Below are 15,642 nucleotides of genomic sequence, written 5' to 3' on the forward strand. Positions count from 1 at the left end.
GAGAGGTGGGGGCGCGCGGGCCGGCTCGGGCACGCCCCCCCGGGGCCGCGGCCCCGCCCCCAAGTCCTCTTCCCTCGGGGCTGGGATGAACGCACGTGGGATGGCCGCCCGGTGGCGATTCGCCTCCCGAGTAGTGTGGCCCCGTCGCCGACCCGTAGGACCGGTTCCGCGTCCCCCTTGGTTGCTAGGCAACCGCCAGCCACTAGAGGGAGGAAGCCAACCAGCCGGGGGGTCGCAGCGCCATGGACCTGGTCATCACGCAGGAGCTGGCCCACGCCGAGAGCCAGCAAGGTGGGCGGGGGCCCCGACCCTCCGCTCTGCCCCGGGGGGCCCGGTGCCGCCCGGTTCCGAATTCCCACCTTGGCAGGTCCCGCGACCCCTGAACCCTCCCCACCCCGCGCTGGGACCCCCGCGACCCTGGGGAGCTCCAGCAGGTGCCAGACCCATGACCCTGAGACGCCCTGGGACCCGCTCAGCCCCCCCCCCCCCCCCAGTTGCCCCGGGACACAGTGACCGAGTGAAACCCGCGCTTCTCACCTTTGGTCGACCTGGGCGACGGTAAACCGAGCCGCCCTTTTAAAAGGAGGCGTCGTCAGGGCCGCTGCTGAGGCTCGGGCTGCTGGAGGGGGCAGGGGGCCGTGCAGGGAGGACCCCAGACCCCTCCTCACCCTCCCGACCATCCCCACCTTGCTCAGTGGTGCCAGGCGTGCTTTCCCCAGCCCAAACCCGCCTCCATGTCGACCGCCTAGATGCTGCCTCCCTGCAGAGGGCCTACCAGCTGATCAAGTCCGCCAACCTGGGGAAATCCGAGTTTGACCCCACAGAAAGCTTCAGCCCTGACCTGTTTGTTCTGTGTGCGGAACAGGCCCTGAAGGTACTTATTCCCCGGGGTCCTGGCGGGGGGGGGGGGGGGGGGGGGGGGAGCCTTCTGGAGGTCTCTGTTCTGGGTTTACCGGAAACGGAAGTGGGGCAGGAAAGTGCTGGCTCCCCGTCTCAGATCGGTCCTCCAGCCACTCCCTCAAGGGTTTGCTGGAGGGGAGACGGGCCCGCCAGGGGCGGCTTTCTGGGGCCTTCCACGGTGCTGTGTGGTCTCGCAGATGGGGCAGCCGGACGTGAGCGAGGACTGCATCCAGATGTACTTCAAGGCCAAGGGGCCGGTCACCCAGTTCCTGGGCCGAGCGCACCTGTGCCGGGCCCAGCTCTGCGCCCCCAAGTCCACCAAAAACCTGGTGAGAGGCCCCATGTCCTTTATTAGTGCGTCTGAGCGTGCCATCTTCCTGTGCACAACCTCAGCACGTCAGTGAGACAGGCCACACCACGTGCCCGTTGGCCATTCGCAAATCAGTACCTAATTGTTTGTCCCGCTTAGCTCCCCGCCCCCCCCAACCCGCCGGGCTGCCTTGAGCCTCCTCTAAGTTTTACATCTTGTGGCTAAATAGTCAGTTCTCCCCCCCGCTTCCAAAATGCGTCGGGCTAGACAGATCCGAAAGTACTCTTCGTGGAGAGGCAGGCGAGCGGCGTCGTGTTCAGTGACGGGAAACTGGCCGAGTTTCCTGCTTCTGCCCTTTCCCTGAGCTCCCGTTGGACATTTGTGCGGGGGTCACGCCCGGAACAGCCGCCCTCGGGCCAGGCAGAGGGGAACCTGCAGAGAAAGCGCAGGCGCCCCAGCCCCGTCTGCCTACACTCGGGGTGCCAGGCCAGCCTGTAGTGCGGTTTGATGGTCACCAAAGGGACCACGAGCCACGGTCGATGTTCTAGTGGCAGATTCAGTGTAATTGTGTATGTTCTTTATGTCGTTTTAGGAGGAGTTTGAAAATTGCGTGACTCAGTATATGAAAGCAATAAACTTCGCCAAAGGAGAACCCAGGTAGGCCCGATGGACCTGGCCGTCTCTAACGGGGATTGTGTAAAAGGTACCAAACCAGGGGTCACCGAGCGCTGGCACCTGTTCAGACTGTAGGGGTTTTCCTTGTCCTGGTCTGTGTTTGGGGTGCACGTACGGCTGTGTGCTCGTCTCTAATGTGCGGAGCTGGGCCGCACAGGCGCATCGTCCCCCCCAGCCTCATCGTTTCCTCTGTTCTGTGGTTTCTGTGGTCTGCACGTGACTTTTATCTGCTTTCTCTCTGGGAACCTCTCCTTGGCCCAGTCTCCGTGGCTCCCTTACTTTCTGGGCCTCTCTGAGGGTTCAGCCGCAGGGCCCCCTCCCCCTGCTGCCTCCACTTACCTATTCCCCCCCCCCCCCCCCCCCCCCCCCCCCGCTGGATGGCCCGGGCCAAGGCCTCGTATCTCTGGTGATTCGGCTAACACTCCAGCACCGTTTTCTACTTAATCAACGTTTCGGTTTTCAAGAACTACTCTCGAAGCTGTTAAGCTTGCATACGAACTGGTGTTCCTACAACCTACTTAAGTAGGATCCAACATTTAAAGGAGGTTCAGGTGTAAATAAATCCCAGATTCACGCATCCGGTGATCTCGTAGGTGCTGCTCACGGCCCCCTCTGGCAGCCCTGCTGTGGGTGCTGGGGTACCGGGCCCAGCCCCACAGACCCTCCTCACTGGGGACGTGTGCTAAGGGGAGTGGGTATTTCAAGGGGACCATGTCCCGGAACCGTGAAGCGGGAGTGGCAGGCAGCCCGCATCCTGGGGATCTTGGGGGCACCGCAGACTGCCTGTTGCCGACCAGCAGCCTTGGCGGCCGGCAGGACCATCTTTACAAATAGACGAGGGCGCAGCTTGGCAGAGAACGAGAGGGGCTCTGCGTTAGTCCCTTGAAGGAGCAGACAGCCTTGTTTTGTTGCCGTGCCCTGGGTCCTTCCTCCATCCGGGGTAAGAGCAGGCATCCACGGTGCTCGCCCACCAGGGGAGCAGTGTGGACCGCCGGGCGCCTGGAGTCTTGCAAGGCAGAGCCGGCCCCTTGGAGAGGCCCGAGCGAGAAAGGCGGATCGGCCACTGTGATTCTCTTGGTCAGCACCTGCTTCCAGCCCTCAGGAAAAAGCCCAGCTTCCGGGGGGTGTCCCTGCTCCCCTCTTCCTCCCCCACTTGGCTCTATCATGTGCAGGTTTGGGAGTTTTGCTCCCTAAAGATTTGCTCTCCTTCTTCTGCCTGCCGGACCCTGCACCTGCACTGCTGTCCTGGCTGATTGCTCATCGCATGTCAGGTCTCAGCAGGATGTTGCTTCCTCCAGGAGGCTTTCCTTGATTCCCCCTGCTCTTGCCCGTTCTTGTCTATCCCTTGGGAACCGAAGGAGACCTTGCTGACTGGTGTATTTTCACAGGGAGCTGGTCACTTTTGGAATGACCGAATGAGTGAAGGGGTCTCTGGGCTCAGGAGTCATGTGGCGGGGTGACCATGGCCGGGGCTGAACTTGGAGCCACCAGCCCCTTCTGGGCAGGGCGCCCGTGGCCACCCCAGGGAGGGCTCTGCTCGCTCTGGCAGTGTGGGCCGGGGGCAGCTCAGATGCTGCTGCTGCCATCTACTGGAGACGCCCGAAGGGGCTGGGGACAGCCTTGTGGCCTAGTCTCAGACTTCCTCTGCTGCGGTCGCAGGTATCACTTCCTGGTATATAACGCATCTGTCCTCTACTGGCAAATGGTGAGGCCGTTTCTCAAGCCGGGATATCATCACCATCTGATCTCCAGCCTCTCCCAGATCGTAAACGTGTTAAACCAAACCGAGGAGGAAGACAAGGAGTGGCAGGCAGAGCTAATGCTGTGAGTGGAGGTGGCCCGCCCGGCCTCGGGTCCCTACCCGATGGCCCCGTGCAGCCTCTGACCTGCTTCCCCTCCCACCTTCACCGGGTGGGACTTACACTGCAGGGTGTAGGGCATTGCTTTGGACTCTGTAGTTAGAAGTGCGTGTTCTGTGTGCTTGTCTAATGATATCTAGGGATGAACTCGCAGCGTGCTGATCATGTGGGTGTCACGAGCTGAGTGTTCAGACTGAAAACGTAGGAAATGAAAGCTTGTGTCACAATCCTGGTTCGTGGTTCTAAAAACTTCGTTCCGTAACTATTAATGCAGTAGACATTTTAGCAACGTAAACTCAGCCCGAACGGCCCTATTTAGGGAAGCACACGCCAAGGCATCACCACAGGGACGGCCCTGAGGAGCCACAGTGAGATGTCAGCACGCGGTCTTTGTGCGGGGAGGAGTGAGCAGCGGCCAGACTCACCCCGTGTTTGGGGAGTGCCGTGTGCGGGCAGCGGCCGGGCGGGTGTCCACGAGACGAGCCAGAGGGTCTGCCCGGAAGTTGGAATCAGGAATCTAGACGCTTTCTTCACCTGCTTTATGGCCACGTGGGGAGCTTTTAAGAGAAAATCGATACGAATATGATGTTTTTTTTGAAAAAGCTTATTTTAAACGTCTTAGGGAGTTTCGGTGCGAATATTCCCTTTTTCCCTCCTGCCGGGAGTAAGAGTGCTCTCTCGGCCCCGGTGAGCCGCACTGGGGTGGGGGGGCGAGCCGTGTGACTTCCTGAAGCTTGTGAGATGTGAAAATAATAAATGCATACTAACCTGGTTATTAGACACGTGCAGCAAAAAACGATTCCGTCACGTCCAGCATTTTTGCATCATCCAGGGAGCTTCTGGAGTGTTATCTGCAAGCCGGACAAAAGGAGGAGGCCGCGAAGTTTTGTGCCACCGCAGCGCCCTTTATAAAAGCTAACGTGCCCCAGAAATACCGACACATCTTTTCTGTTATGGTAAGCTGGCGTGTTGAAAAACGGAGACAGAAGTGGTTTTCTGAAGTGTCATTTTCAGAAAACGGTGTAGAAAAACAGCCCCGTCCACCCACTGAGGGGTACAAAAGCATACACACAGTGCACGTGCGTCAGCAAAACAAAACAAAATCTTTTGCTTTCATCGTGATCTTTGAATACTTCACTCGCAGCATCACTGAATTAAAAAGGGTCGCAGAAAACTTGTTGCGATAAAGTCGTTGTAAACCCCAACAACCTGCATGAGGAGCATCGTCGACCACTCGCTTCCGCGGGGAGACAGCGCGGGTCGGCTGTGAAAACTGAACATCAGCACAGTTAACGAGAAGACACTTGCTCATTCCAAATATTAGTTTTAAAGGAGGGTGTATGTAATATAACAACGGAAATCTGGATCTCTACCTAATCATTTGTTTAAATCCGTTAATAACTCAATTCCGTTTGACAACAGGTGCGCCATGAGTTACTGGACGAGGCTCAGTTAAAGGAAGAAAAGAGAACCTCCGTAAGCCTGTCTGTCACCTACCACATGAACGTGCTGAAAGCGTACGTGTTTTAGGAGTCGAGGGGCTGGCCAGCGTCTCTGTGCTGCCCGAGGGGCTGTGGCTGTGCGGGGGTGGCTGAGGCCTGGGCCCGGAGGACGGGACTCTGCGTCGCCTCCCTTTACTCAGAAGCAGCCAGAGAGGCTGCCATCGGTGAGGAAAGTGGTTTAGGAGGAGACGGTCTCCAGCTGGGTGAGACTGTCTGACAGGACCTTCCAGGGGAGGCGTGACATTTGACCCTGACATTGAGAAAAACAACAGCAGGTAGTGGGTAAAACCCTGACAGGGGAGGGTCAGAGCAAACGAAGAGTGGAAATGTACCCGGGCACACACCTGCAACAGGGCTTTAGGAAGGGGGAGATCCACTGTGTGCGAAGAAAGGGCAGTGGGAGATGAGTGTGTGTGAGGGGCAGTGAGTGTGTGAGGAGATGAGCGCGTGTGAGGGGCAGTGCGTGTGTGAGGAGAGGGCAGATGTCCGGAAGCAGGCAGGTTGCCGACCCAGGGTGCCCAGCAGGGGAGGTACGAAGGGCCAAACCGGCCCACGAGGGAGCCGTCTTCTGGCTCGGGTCCTGGCAGAGGGTCTGTTCAGGAAGAAAGCTTGCTCTGGGAGTGAGGAGGATAAGGAGTGTGAGACGTCCTCTTGGAGAGAGAAGGAACGAAGGGGGAGCGATTTTTCAGGCCTTCTGTCGAGTGGGAAACACAGGCTCGTAGACTTGGGAGTTTCTCTTAGGATACCTTGAACAAATCTGACATGACGTTTTCGTTATTTAATGTTTGAATACATTCTAGGAAATTGGATAAAAATGAGTTACCTGAAGATGTCAACGCAATTCTGAAGAAGACCTATAAACACTTAAGTTATTACAATCACGAGCGCTTCCCTTCAATCAGAGAGGAAAAGTAAGTGTCTCCGGTTCCACACGTCCGTAGTCACTGCGTGAAACTCGCAAGTGTAGGAAATGTGAGAAGACAGAAAAGGCCGTCCTAAGTACCGTATGGGCCTCGGCCATTGTGGAGGGTTTCGTATATTTCTTCCCACTGTCTTTTTTGGTCTTGAGGTGTGTACCGTTTGGGGAGCATTCGGGACACGTAACTGCATATTGGACTCTAAATCAAATTTGACTTCTTTTTTTTCTTTACTAAAAAAATTTTTTTAACGTTTATTTATTTTGAGACAGAGAGAGACAGAGCACGAACGGGGGAGGGTCAGAGAGAGGGAGACACAGAATCTGAAACAGGTTCCAGGCTCTGAGCTGTCAGCACGGAGCCCAACGCGGGGCTCGAACTCACGGACCGCGAGATCACGACTTGAGCTGAAGTCGGCTGTTTAACCGACTGAGCCACCCAGGCGCCCCCAAATTTGACTTCTAAGTGTAGGTGCCTTTCAGGTCATTATAGCATCTTACACAGCATTTCAGCGTCTCAGTTCTGTGCCTTCCAGAATCCTCTCAGTGCTGTTTGAGTTTAGGATAAGTCCCGGGTCGGATTCCCAGGAGTGGGTAGCTGAGCCAGAGGCTGACAGAACGAACCAGAATGTACTTTCCAGTTTATTCCCGCAGAGATGATGGGTTTGCTTCCCAATCCACTGTTACATTGTCACATTGACATAAAAGGACGGAGCGAGCACAACCACACCCCGTTGGTGTGGCTGCTGCAGTTGCCGTATCGCTTTGTGATCCGTGTGCACGTCCCCCAGGATCACTGAGGGGTGACCCTCAGCCGTGTCTGGGCCCTTTGAAGTCCCGCTGTTGAGAATTGATCCCTTGATAAATCCCACCGATTTTCTCATCAACTCTGCACTCCAAACACGTGAAACATCCTGGCCATTGTCCGCAGTGATTATTTATATACTTTTTCCATCCATCATTTGTTAGTTGACTTGAGGGTGTTATGGGTGGCATTGAGCCCCCCCAAAAGATCGTTCAAGTCCTAACCTTTGCTGCCGGTGAACATGATCTCATTTGGAAATAGGGTTTTGTGGATGTAACCAAGTCGAGATGGGATCACACTGGATGAGCATGGGCCCCGAGCACTGACTTTTGTCCTTATGAGAAGAGGGAGGTTTGGGGCACGGATGCCCCTGGGGAGGAAGGCCGGTGACGATAGGGGCAGACACGGGAGAGCCGTGGCCGCAAGCTGAGGAACACCACGGATGGCCAGCAAACACCAGAAGCCGGCAGAGCAAGGAAGGATCTTGCCCCGGAGCCGTCAGAAGGGGTGTGGTCCTGGGACCTCCATCTCAGTCTCCGGGCCTCTAGAACTTTAGAGATTAACTTGTTGCTGTTAGGCCACCTCGTTTGGGGTAATTGGTCCCAGGAGCCCTAGAAAACTCTTAGGCGGGGTCTATTTTCAGCTGCTACGTCACAGACTGTCACAGACATGGGGGCTTCAACAGTGCACGTTGATGACCTCCCTGTGCCTGTGGGACAGGGATCCGGGCACAGCTGCCATCGAGGTGTCAGCAGGGCAGTAGTGGTCTCTTGTGAGACCCGACTGAGCAGGGGCATTATCAGCGCCAGCTACAGATTCCGGACTAGCACAGGAAGCCAGCGCTGTTTGGGGTCTGGCCAGGGAAGCGGCCTCTGCCCAACATTGTGGGTTCCTGTTGGTTAGAAGCGAGTCTCGAAGGGAAGGGATCACACAGGCCATAGGCACCAAGGTGTGGGGTCACTGGACATCCTGAGGCAGCTTGTGTCTAGACGGGATGACCAGGGCCACAAGATGTCTTGGGTTCACTGTCACTTCGTGTATGAGCTCCTCCACTGCTCTTGAATTTATACAGAGTTAATGGGCCGGGGGTGGCCTGGGGATGCATTTTTAAAATGATTTTCATCATTTTTTATTTCAAATTTAATATGTAATAATTGTAGAGAGTTTGAAAATGAATCGATGTCAGATTTCAACATGATCACGTAGGCTTTCACCTGCTTTTCCCATATAAATTGTGAACACGTTTCTGCATCATGAAATACTCTACAACGGGGTTCTCAACATGGGTTTTCAGACCCTCGAGGCGGTCAGTGAGGACACCTCGGGTTGTGCGAACCTCGGGTTGTGTGAACCCAGGCACACGCTTTTGAAGGCGGACGCATGTGTGCACGTGGATGTGTGGCGTCCCCTCCGGCGTCCTCTGCTAGGGCTGGGCCCTCCCTTGGGGGGGGTCTCACTACTCATATGAGCGGCCCCAGGGGAAGTTTCTAGAAATGGGTCTCTGGGGCACCCGGTGGTGCAGAGCCGGGCCTCCTGCTGAGCTTGGATCGAGGGGGAGGGGCGGGTCCGTGCGGTGGGAGCTCAGGGAGCACCGAGGGGCAGCACGTCAGGGGGCCGGGCCTGCCGGGGCCTTGGAGCCCCAGGGGCTGCAAGGTGAGTACGGGGTACGTTCCTGTCACCTCTGTCCATTCATTGCTCTCTTGTTTCTTGGTTTCCAGAATTGTTTTGCTTTTTGAACTGGCTCGTCTTTCCTTGACCTTGAAATGTGAGCAGATCTCCTCTGACTGCATCTCCGACTTGAAGAAAATCGACAGCCAAGTAAGTGACCGATGACTGTGGCACGCAGCGCCTCCTCCCTGGGATCTGAACACAAAAGGCGAAAAGCAGGGAAAGGAATTGCAGCGGCCCTCGTGGGGAGGGTCTGGAAACGGGGGCCTGGTAAACTCCTCCCAGTTTTCCTCACACGCACGTCACGTCGTTGAGATGATGCGATGTTTGCATCACACGCTGTTCCCGCCGTCCCTGGCACCGACCCGTGTTGCCACCGGCTGTTTGCACGGTCCACTCGAACGGCTGCACCGTTATTTCGTGATATTCATGGTCCGAAACTTACTCCTCGGCCGCGTTCTTGGACGTTCGAATCCTGTTACCTTTTGTTCTTACATGAACATTTTGTGCCTGAAGATTTTATCTGCACTTAGGGGTTTCCCCCTAACATAAGGTCACTGACGGGAAATTACTCTGGAAGTTTCACTTTTACGATTTGAAAATGCATATTATAATATTGCCCTCCAAAGAAAAATGTACATTCCCGCCAGAAGTTTCTAAGCCAGCTTCAGGTTTATGTGTTTTAACTTAAGAAGCCGCAAGGGCTCTTGCGCAGAGCAGAGGCTATTTAGCGGTGGCGTGGACAGTGTTGAACACGGTGCCCGGTGACCAGCAGAGGCCGTGAGGGCCGCTGCCCGCGAGGGTGGGGAGGTTGGAGGGAAGATTCACTCGCACGGTGGGACCATTCGCTCGGGTTGGGTGGGGGGGGGGGGTCACTTCCTGCACTTTCCATTGAGCACCTGCTGTGTTTAGTCCCAGATTACCTGTGGGTCCCAGATACCAGCGGGTCCTTGGGAGTCTCCCTCCAGATAAAGCTCTAGAGTGCCGCCCCTTCCGCGGTGCAGAGAATGGGACACTCGGTTTGGCAGAGGGGACACCAGTCATGTTTGTGGTTCTGTGGATCGGGAAATCGTTCTAAAAAGGGAAATAAAACTTCATTTGGACCTTGACCGGCTGGTAGAGCGTGGATAGGGCAGTGGGGTGGGGGTGGGGCTGGAGACCGCCGAGGCCAGAGAGCGGGGAATGAAAAGAGTGGACGTACCTATTTGGAAGCACTTCCGGGTTCTTTTGCGGGCTGTTCCTGTCTTCTGTGTCCACACACAGTGGCCCAAACTTAGCATCGGGATCCCACCGGCTTCCATCACTCACCAGCTGAGTGACACCCTCGAGGTGTAGTTTTTTGTCTCTGTACGGAGCCAGCAGGGACAAGACCGCTTTCCTGGGGCCGCTGTCGGAGTCCAGTGCTCTCCCTGTGGTGAGGGGGGTGGTTCTTGCTGCCGTCGGCGGCTTTCTGCAAAGGTGGGTCACGTGTAGGCGACGGGGCCCTCACCACCCTGCTGCCTCCGGGGGAGGTCCCTCAGGGACTCTCTCCCCGACTCTGCCCAGCCGGCCCTGCCCGCCCAAGCTCGGAGGTGGCCTCCCTTCGGGCCGCCTGCGAAAGCGACCTCCAGCGAGAGGAACATCCCTCCTGGGGGGGTGTTATCCCTCCTGGTGCTGCCATCTGACAGGGTCAGCGGGTGCTATCGGGCCTGTGGCATCTGGAAAAGTCCAATGCCCGTTCTTGTTTATGTAGATTTTTCACTCGAATGAGGCGGGCTCAGCGAAGTGCACCTCAGAGGTCAGCGCCCCCTTTCCTCGCTGGTCTTTCCGACACCCTCAGTATTTATTGGTGCTGGATTTTGTGAATATTCTGCGTGTCCTTGAAGTGGATTCCTTCATTTTTTTTTAATGTTTCTTCATTTTTGAGAGAGAGAGAAACAGAATCTGAAGCAGGCTCCAGGCTCCGGGCTGTCAGCACAGAGCCTGACGCGGGGCTCGAACTCACGAACTGTGAGATCGTGACATGAGCTGAAGAGTAGGACACTTAACCGACTGAGCCACCAGGAGCCCCTAACACGGGTATTTCTAATATCACTTGAGAAAGAGCACATTGTCCTATGTCGTATGTCACCCCACTTCTCAGCGTAATGCCTGGCCCTGGAGAGGTGCTCTGCAGATTTTTGTTGAACAGATGGATGGGTGTTAAGATCATTCCGGTCTCTCTAAAGCGGGCACGTTCAGATTCCCGTGGTTTGCCAGCTCTTTCTTCGTAGGGTCTCCCTGCAGTGACGGGCAACGTGGTTGGGAAGTCACACGGCTGGGTCAGGGCCGGTCCAGATCCACCCTGGGTCAGTGTGGAGAAGCGGCAGCCGAGAGGGAAGAGGCGTCATCGGGGAAGCAGGCAGAGCGACGTTTCTGGCACTGACTGTAATGGCTGATGTCTTACTATCCTCTTAAGAGGAGAGTTAAACAAAAGTAAAGCAAAAACAAACATGTAGTTCTAGGTGATCGTTCAGAAATGAGTGGACCTTTTCTTAAAAGGGGGAAAGAATACGAAAGGGACATGGTGAAAGAAACGAACTTTTTCTGGCCAAGATGGAATAAAAGGCCCTCAAGCCTGAAACGACGAAAAAACCAAACAGTATGTGAAACGCTACATTTCAGGACACTGAACAATAGATGATGAAGGGAAGCGAAACCAAGAGGTGGGGAACAGGTGGGGTGGGTCTTAGCATCGTCCAGTTTACCGCCTGGAGAGTTTGTAGACTCGGCGGGCGGAGGGGAACACGGGTGAAGCCAGTGGCATTCTCCTGGAAGGAGGACGAGCTGCTGGTCAGGAGGACGAGGCGGCCCCAGTTCACGGGACCGAGGACCGGAGAGGAGCCAACTGCACGAAGGGAGCTGTGGAGAGCTCCAGGGGCTGCGTCAAGTCTCTAGCCGCGTTCTGATTAGCGCCCGTGTATGAGGAAACTACACGAGCTGCAGAGAGAATCCCCCAAAAGGAGACCAGGGAGCAATCTTCAGAGGTTACACGGGGCTGAGAGTACTTCCTGGAGTGGAATTTAAAGCCGCTAGACCTAGATCCTGGCTTCGTGGCCGCTTAACACACATGTGTGTCACACACAGCATCACCACTGCCAGCTAGCCAGTGCCCGGGCCCCCGGAGCTGCTGTCGCTTTGCAAGCACCCGCGACGCAGGCTGCCGCCTGGGCGCCTGTGCGTCGGACATCGGTGCCACCACCACTACCAGGGTGCTTGCACCCCAGGCCGGGTGCCAAAAGAGATCCCCGTGGACATACCCTGTGGGAGAAAAAGGGATTGGGGGGTCCCCAGCAGCCTTCACCACCAAAGACTCCAAGAGACCTTGAAACTAGAGACCAGCAGCCTCGACTGCTGAGGAACCCTATAGTCTTCGCCGATGCTAACCTTGGCTGATGGAGCCGCACGGAGACCGTGACGCTGGGCCTTTCCTAGAACTGTAGCCGCCACATCCTGTCCACCCACAGGCGAAGGTCTTTCCCCACCAAAGTCTGGAAAAGATGACTACTTTGTCAAATGCACAGACGTCAACACAAGGCTGCAAGAAACACAAAAAATCAAGGAAACGCGGCATCACCAAAGCAACACAGCAGTGATCTGGTAGCCTCCTCCAAAGAAATGGAGAGCTATGAATTGCCAAATAATTTGAAACACTTGTTTTAGGAAAAGTCAGCAAGCCACAAGAGAACACAGATACACAATGAAATCAGGAAAACCACGTGAGCAAAACGAAAAGGTCGATAGCAATAGAAATCATAAGAAATAATGAAATAGAAATTCCGGAGCTGAAGAATACAGTGAATGCAGTGGAAAGTGCAGTAGAGAGCATCAGTAGCAGACTTGATCAAGCAGAAAAAAGAATGTGTAAACTCAAAGGGCATTTGAAGTTACCCAGAGGAGGAGAAATGAAAACGAGTATGGGAAGCCCATGTGAAGCGAAACAGTGTTTGCGTCATGGGAGTCCCAGAAGGCATAGGGAAAGGGGTGAAAACCTGATTTAAAGAAATAATGGTTGAAGTCTCCCCAAATCTGGGGAGAGATATGGTCATCCAAGTACATGAAGTTTGTTGGTCCCATAGGGTTCAACCCAGTGGGGACTTCACCAAAACGTATTATAATAAAACTGTCGGAAGTTTTATCATAAAAATTATTATAAAAGAGAATTCGAAAGCGGCAAGAGACAGTGATTTCATACAAGGGAACTGCCATACGGCCATCAATGGATTTATCAGCAGAAACCTTGCAGGTCAGAAGAGAGCTAGATGATATATTCAAAAACTTCCAAACAAGTATATTCTATCCAGCAAAGCTGGATAGTCCTTTCATTTTAGAAATGAAAGAGAAATAAAAGGTGTTCTCAGACAAAAGCTGAGGAAGTTCATGACCACTAGACTTGTCTTAGAAGGAAAGCTAAAGGGAGTTCTTCAAGCTGAAATGAAACGACATTAATTAAATATATGACAGTATAACGTTCACTGGTAAAGGTGAGCATATAGTCACGTCAGAGTATTCATATTTTAATGGTGGTGTGTAAGTCGCTTCCCCTGGTATAGAGTTTAAAAGACAACATTATTAAAAATAACACTACAGTAATTTGTTAATGGATACAAAACGTTAAAAGATGTAAATTGTGACATAAAAAACATAAAATGTAGTGGGGGGTAGTGAAAAGGTAGAGTTTTTGTACTGATTGGAGTGAAATTGTTTCAACTTAAAATAGATTGACATTACTATACATTTGTAAGGAGCCTTTTGTAACCGTGAAGCACAATGCGCAAAAGAGCGAAGGAATCAAAGCATCCCACAGTGGAGAGCCGTCAAATCACAAAGGGAAAAAAAAAGCGAGCGAGGAAGAAAGAAACACAGGAAGTGCAAAAACCAGCGAGGAAGGAAGGTGGCGGTGATAAGTCCTTACCTATTAACGACTACGTTAAATATAAAGGGTTAACTTCTTCTGTCAAAAGAGACAGGGTACTGAATGAGTTAAACAACAAACCAAAACAGGCCCGACTATGTGCCCACAAGAGACTCACCTCAGCGTCAAGGGCACGTGTAGGTGGAAAGTGAAGACGTGGGGAAAAGATGCTCCGCGTAAATGGCAACCACAGAGCAGAAGTAGCTACACTGATACAAAAGTCGAAAAACGTAATGAGACCAAGAGGACCGTTATATAAGGACGTGATGAAGGATGGAGATGAACAGCCTATGAACCGAGAGAGGGCGAGGTCTGGAAGGGTCCCAAGGGCAGGAACCTCTGTCCCTGTAGAGTGGAGGCGGCTCACCCTCCTGGTATATGGACGTGTTTGCCAACCTCGAGGCTCCCCGAACCCTGTACTGTTGGGACGTTATGGAGCCTTCCTCCCATAGGCGTGACGCAATGAGTAATCCATCTCCAGCCCCTGCCCCCTCTCTCGGGGGTAGAGGCAGGTCTGAGAATCCCAAGCTTCTAATCATGGCTTGGTCTTTGTGTGACCGGCCCCCACCCAGGAGCCCCCCCCCCCCCCCCCGGGAGCCACATCTTTAGGAAAGATGCTCCCGGTGCTCTGTCACTCAGGAGATTACCGGGGTTTCAGGAACGCTGTGCTGGGAACCGAGGCAGAGACCAATGTTGATATTCACTCACGTCGACACACCTACTCGAACGGCCGCAGTGAGCAGACTGACCGCACCAGATGTGGGAGAGGACGTGGGCGGGCTGGGGCTCTCTGTCTGCCCAGCCGCTGGGGACTCAGGATGGCACGACACCTTTGGAAAAGCTTAGCAGTTTTGTAAAAAGTGAGGTAGACGCCTCCCCGACAAACCCCGGGCTCCTGCTGCGGCCGGCCTCCGCGTCCGGCGAGCAGGGCACTCTCTTCCTAAGCCGGCGGGGGTTAAGTCAAAGAAAACACGTTGGCCAGACTTTATAAGAGTTTACCTGAAATTGGTGCCATCATGTAAAAATTCGACGTCCAGTGAAATGGGCTCTCTCCCCCGTGGTTATAAAGGTAACCAAAAAAGCTGTTTTTGCTTTCTCACTTGAGTCTTTGCATTTTGGGGGAAAAAGGTTACGTTTTTTAATATATGTATTTGTGTTCTCTAGAGGTCTTTTTGTTGAGTTTCTACCTAGTACGTTAATATCTTTAAATGGTTTTTGAAGTTAATGAATGTGTGTGATTTCTTTCACTAAAAACCCCCACGTGTACAAAAACTATGTGTGTCCTGTAGGACCCTGGGAAGCTGATTGAAATCAAATGCCTGGAGTATGAATTAGAAGCTTTAGGACTCGAAAGTAAAGTTAAAGTCTACGCCCGAGCAGCTGTTGAGGTAAGTCCTTGAACAGGAGTCAGCGTCACTGAGCGGCTTTGCACGTGTCCTGGAAGGTCGCTGGCCCCCGGGTGAGGGGGACACAAGGCCAGCCTCCCGTGCCTCGGGTTCCCACCGGTGAACACAGCCTCCCCGGCAGGAGCCCCGCCAGGACGGGCTCCCCCATGGCTCCTGGGCCACCACATAGCAGGCATATCGGGGTCACGCAGCCTGGGCAGGGGGCGGGACACGGAGATGAGCTCCCGAGAGCCCTCCTGCTGCCCGAGTGGCGGTGCCCGTCCCCGTAGCCCCATGCGCTTGCCCTTGGTCAGGCCTTCGTGTCCCTGTCATGGCTCTTTGCCATCCAGACTCACGTCCAGGAAGGCAAAAGTCACTCCCTACCACAGCGTGGGGCTATCAGCCACGCGGGGCCTGGAAACCCGAGGGGCTCGGGGTAGGCGGTAAGGTCGTTGCATGCAATGGGGGCAGGCAGGGGTCTGGGGGTGGGGAGACGAGGGTGGCCAGAGGCTGTTGGGGATTCAGGGATCCCCAAGTGCGTGGGGAGAGGCAGCGGCCCCGGGAAGGGCGGATCCAGGGGACGCCCAGGAGGGCGCGGTGTGTGCTCCCCGTCTGCGGTCAGAGAGGAGGCAGCTCCCCAAATGTGGTGGTGACGTGAGCTTGGTTTCACTCTCCCATCTGCTTACTCG

At 54.5% G+C, this 15,642-nt stretch overlaps 1 protein-coding gene across 3 annotated transcripts in view; it reads left to right on the forward strand.

The window, feature by feature from the left end:
- The first annotated feature begins 211 nt into the window (after positions 1 to 211).
- The window catches only part of CFAP46 (cilia and flagella associated protein 46), a 95,386-nt gene continuing 79,955 nt past the window's right edge, over positions 212 to 15,642 (forward strand). For 2 of the 3 annotated variants that reach the window (XM_078435035.2, XM_078435036.2), the window contains exons 1-10: positions 216 to 291; positions 696 to 874; positions 1,098 to 1,229; positions 1,803 to 1,867; positions 3,545 to 3,709; positions 4,577 to 4,700; positions 5,167 to 5,261; positions 6,047 to 6,157; positions 8,686 to 8,785; positions 14,858 to 14,956. In XM_078435035.2, the coding sequence (XP_078291161.2) occupies positions 243 to 291; positions 696 to 874; positions 1,098 to 1,229; positions 1,803 to 1,867; positions 3,545 to 3,709; positions 4,577 to 4,700; positions 5,167 to 5,261; positions 6,047 to 6,157; positions 8,686 to 8,785; positions 14,858 to 14,956 (1,119 nt within the window). In that variant the 5' untranslated portion in view covers positions 216 to 242. Of the gene's footprint in view, positions 292 to 695; positions 875 to 1,097; positions 1,230 to 1,802; positions 1,868 to 3,544; positions 3,710 to 4,576; positions 4,701 to 5,166; positions 5,262 to 6,046; positions 6,158 to 8,685; positions 8,786 to 14,857; positions 14,957 to 15,642 lie in introns of all 3 variants that reach the window. The other variant, XM_078435037.2, reaches the window with a different exon arrangement.

Source organism: Panthera onca, chromosome D2, assembly GCF_046562875.1.
Source record: "Panthera onca isolate mPanOnc1 chromosome D2, mPanOnc1 haplotype 2, whole genome shotgun sequence".
Taxonomy (NCBI): Eukaryota; Metazoa; Chordata; class Mammalia; order Carnivora; family Felidae; genus Panthera; species Panthera onca.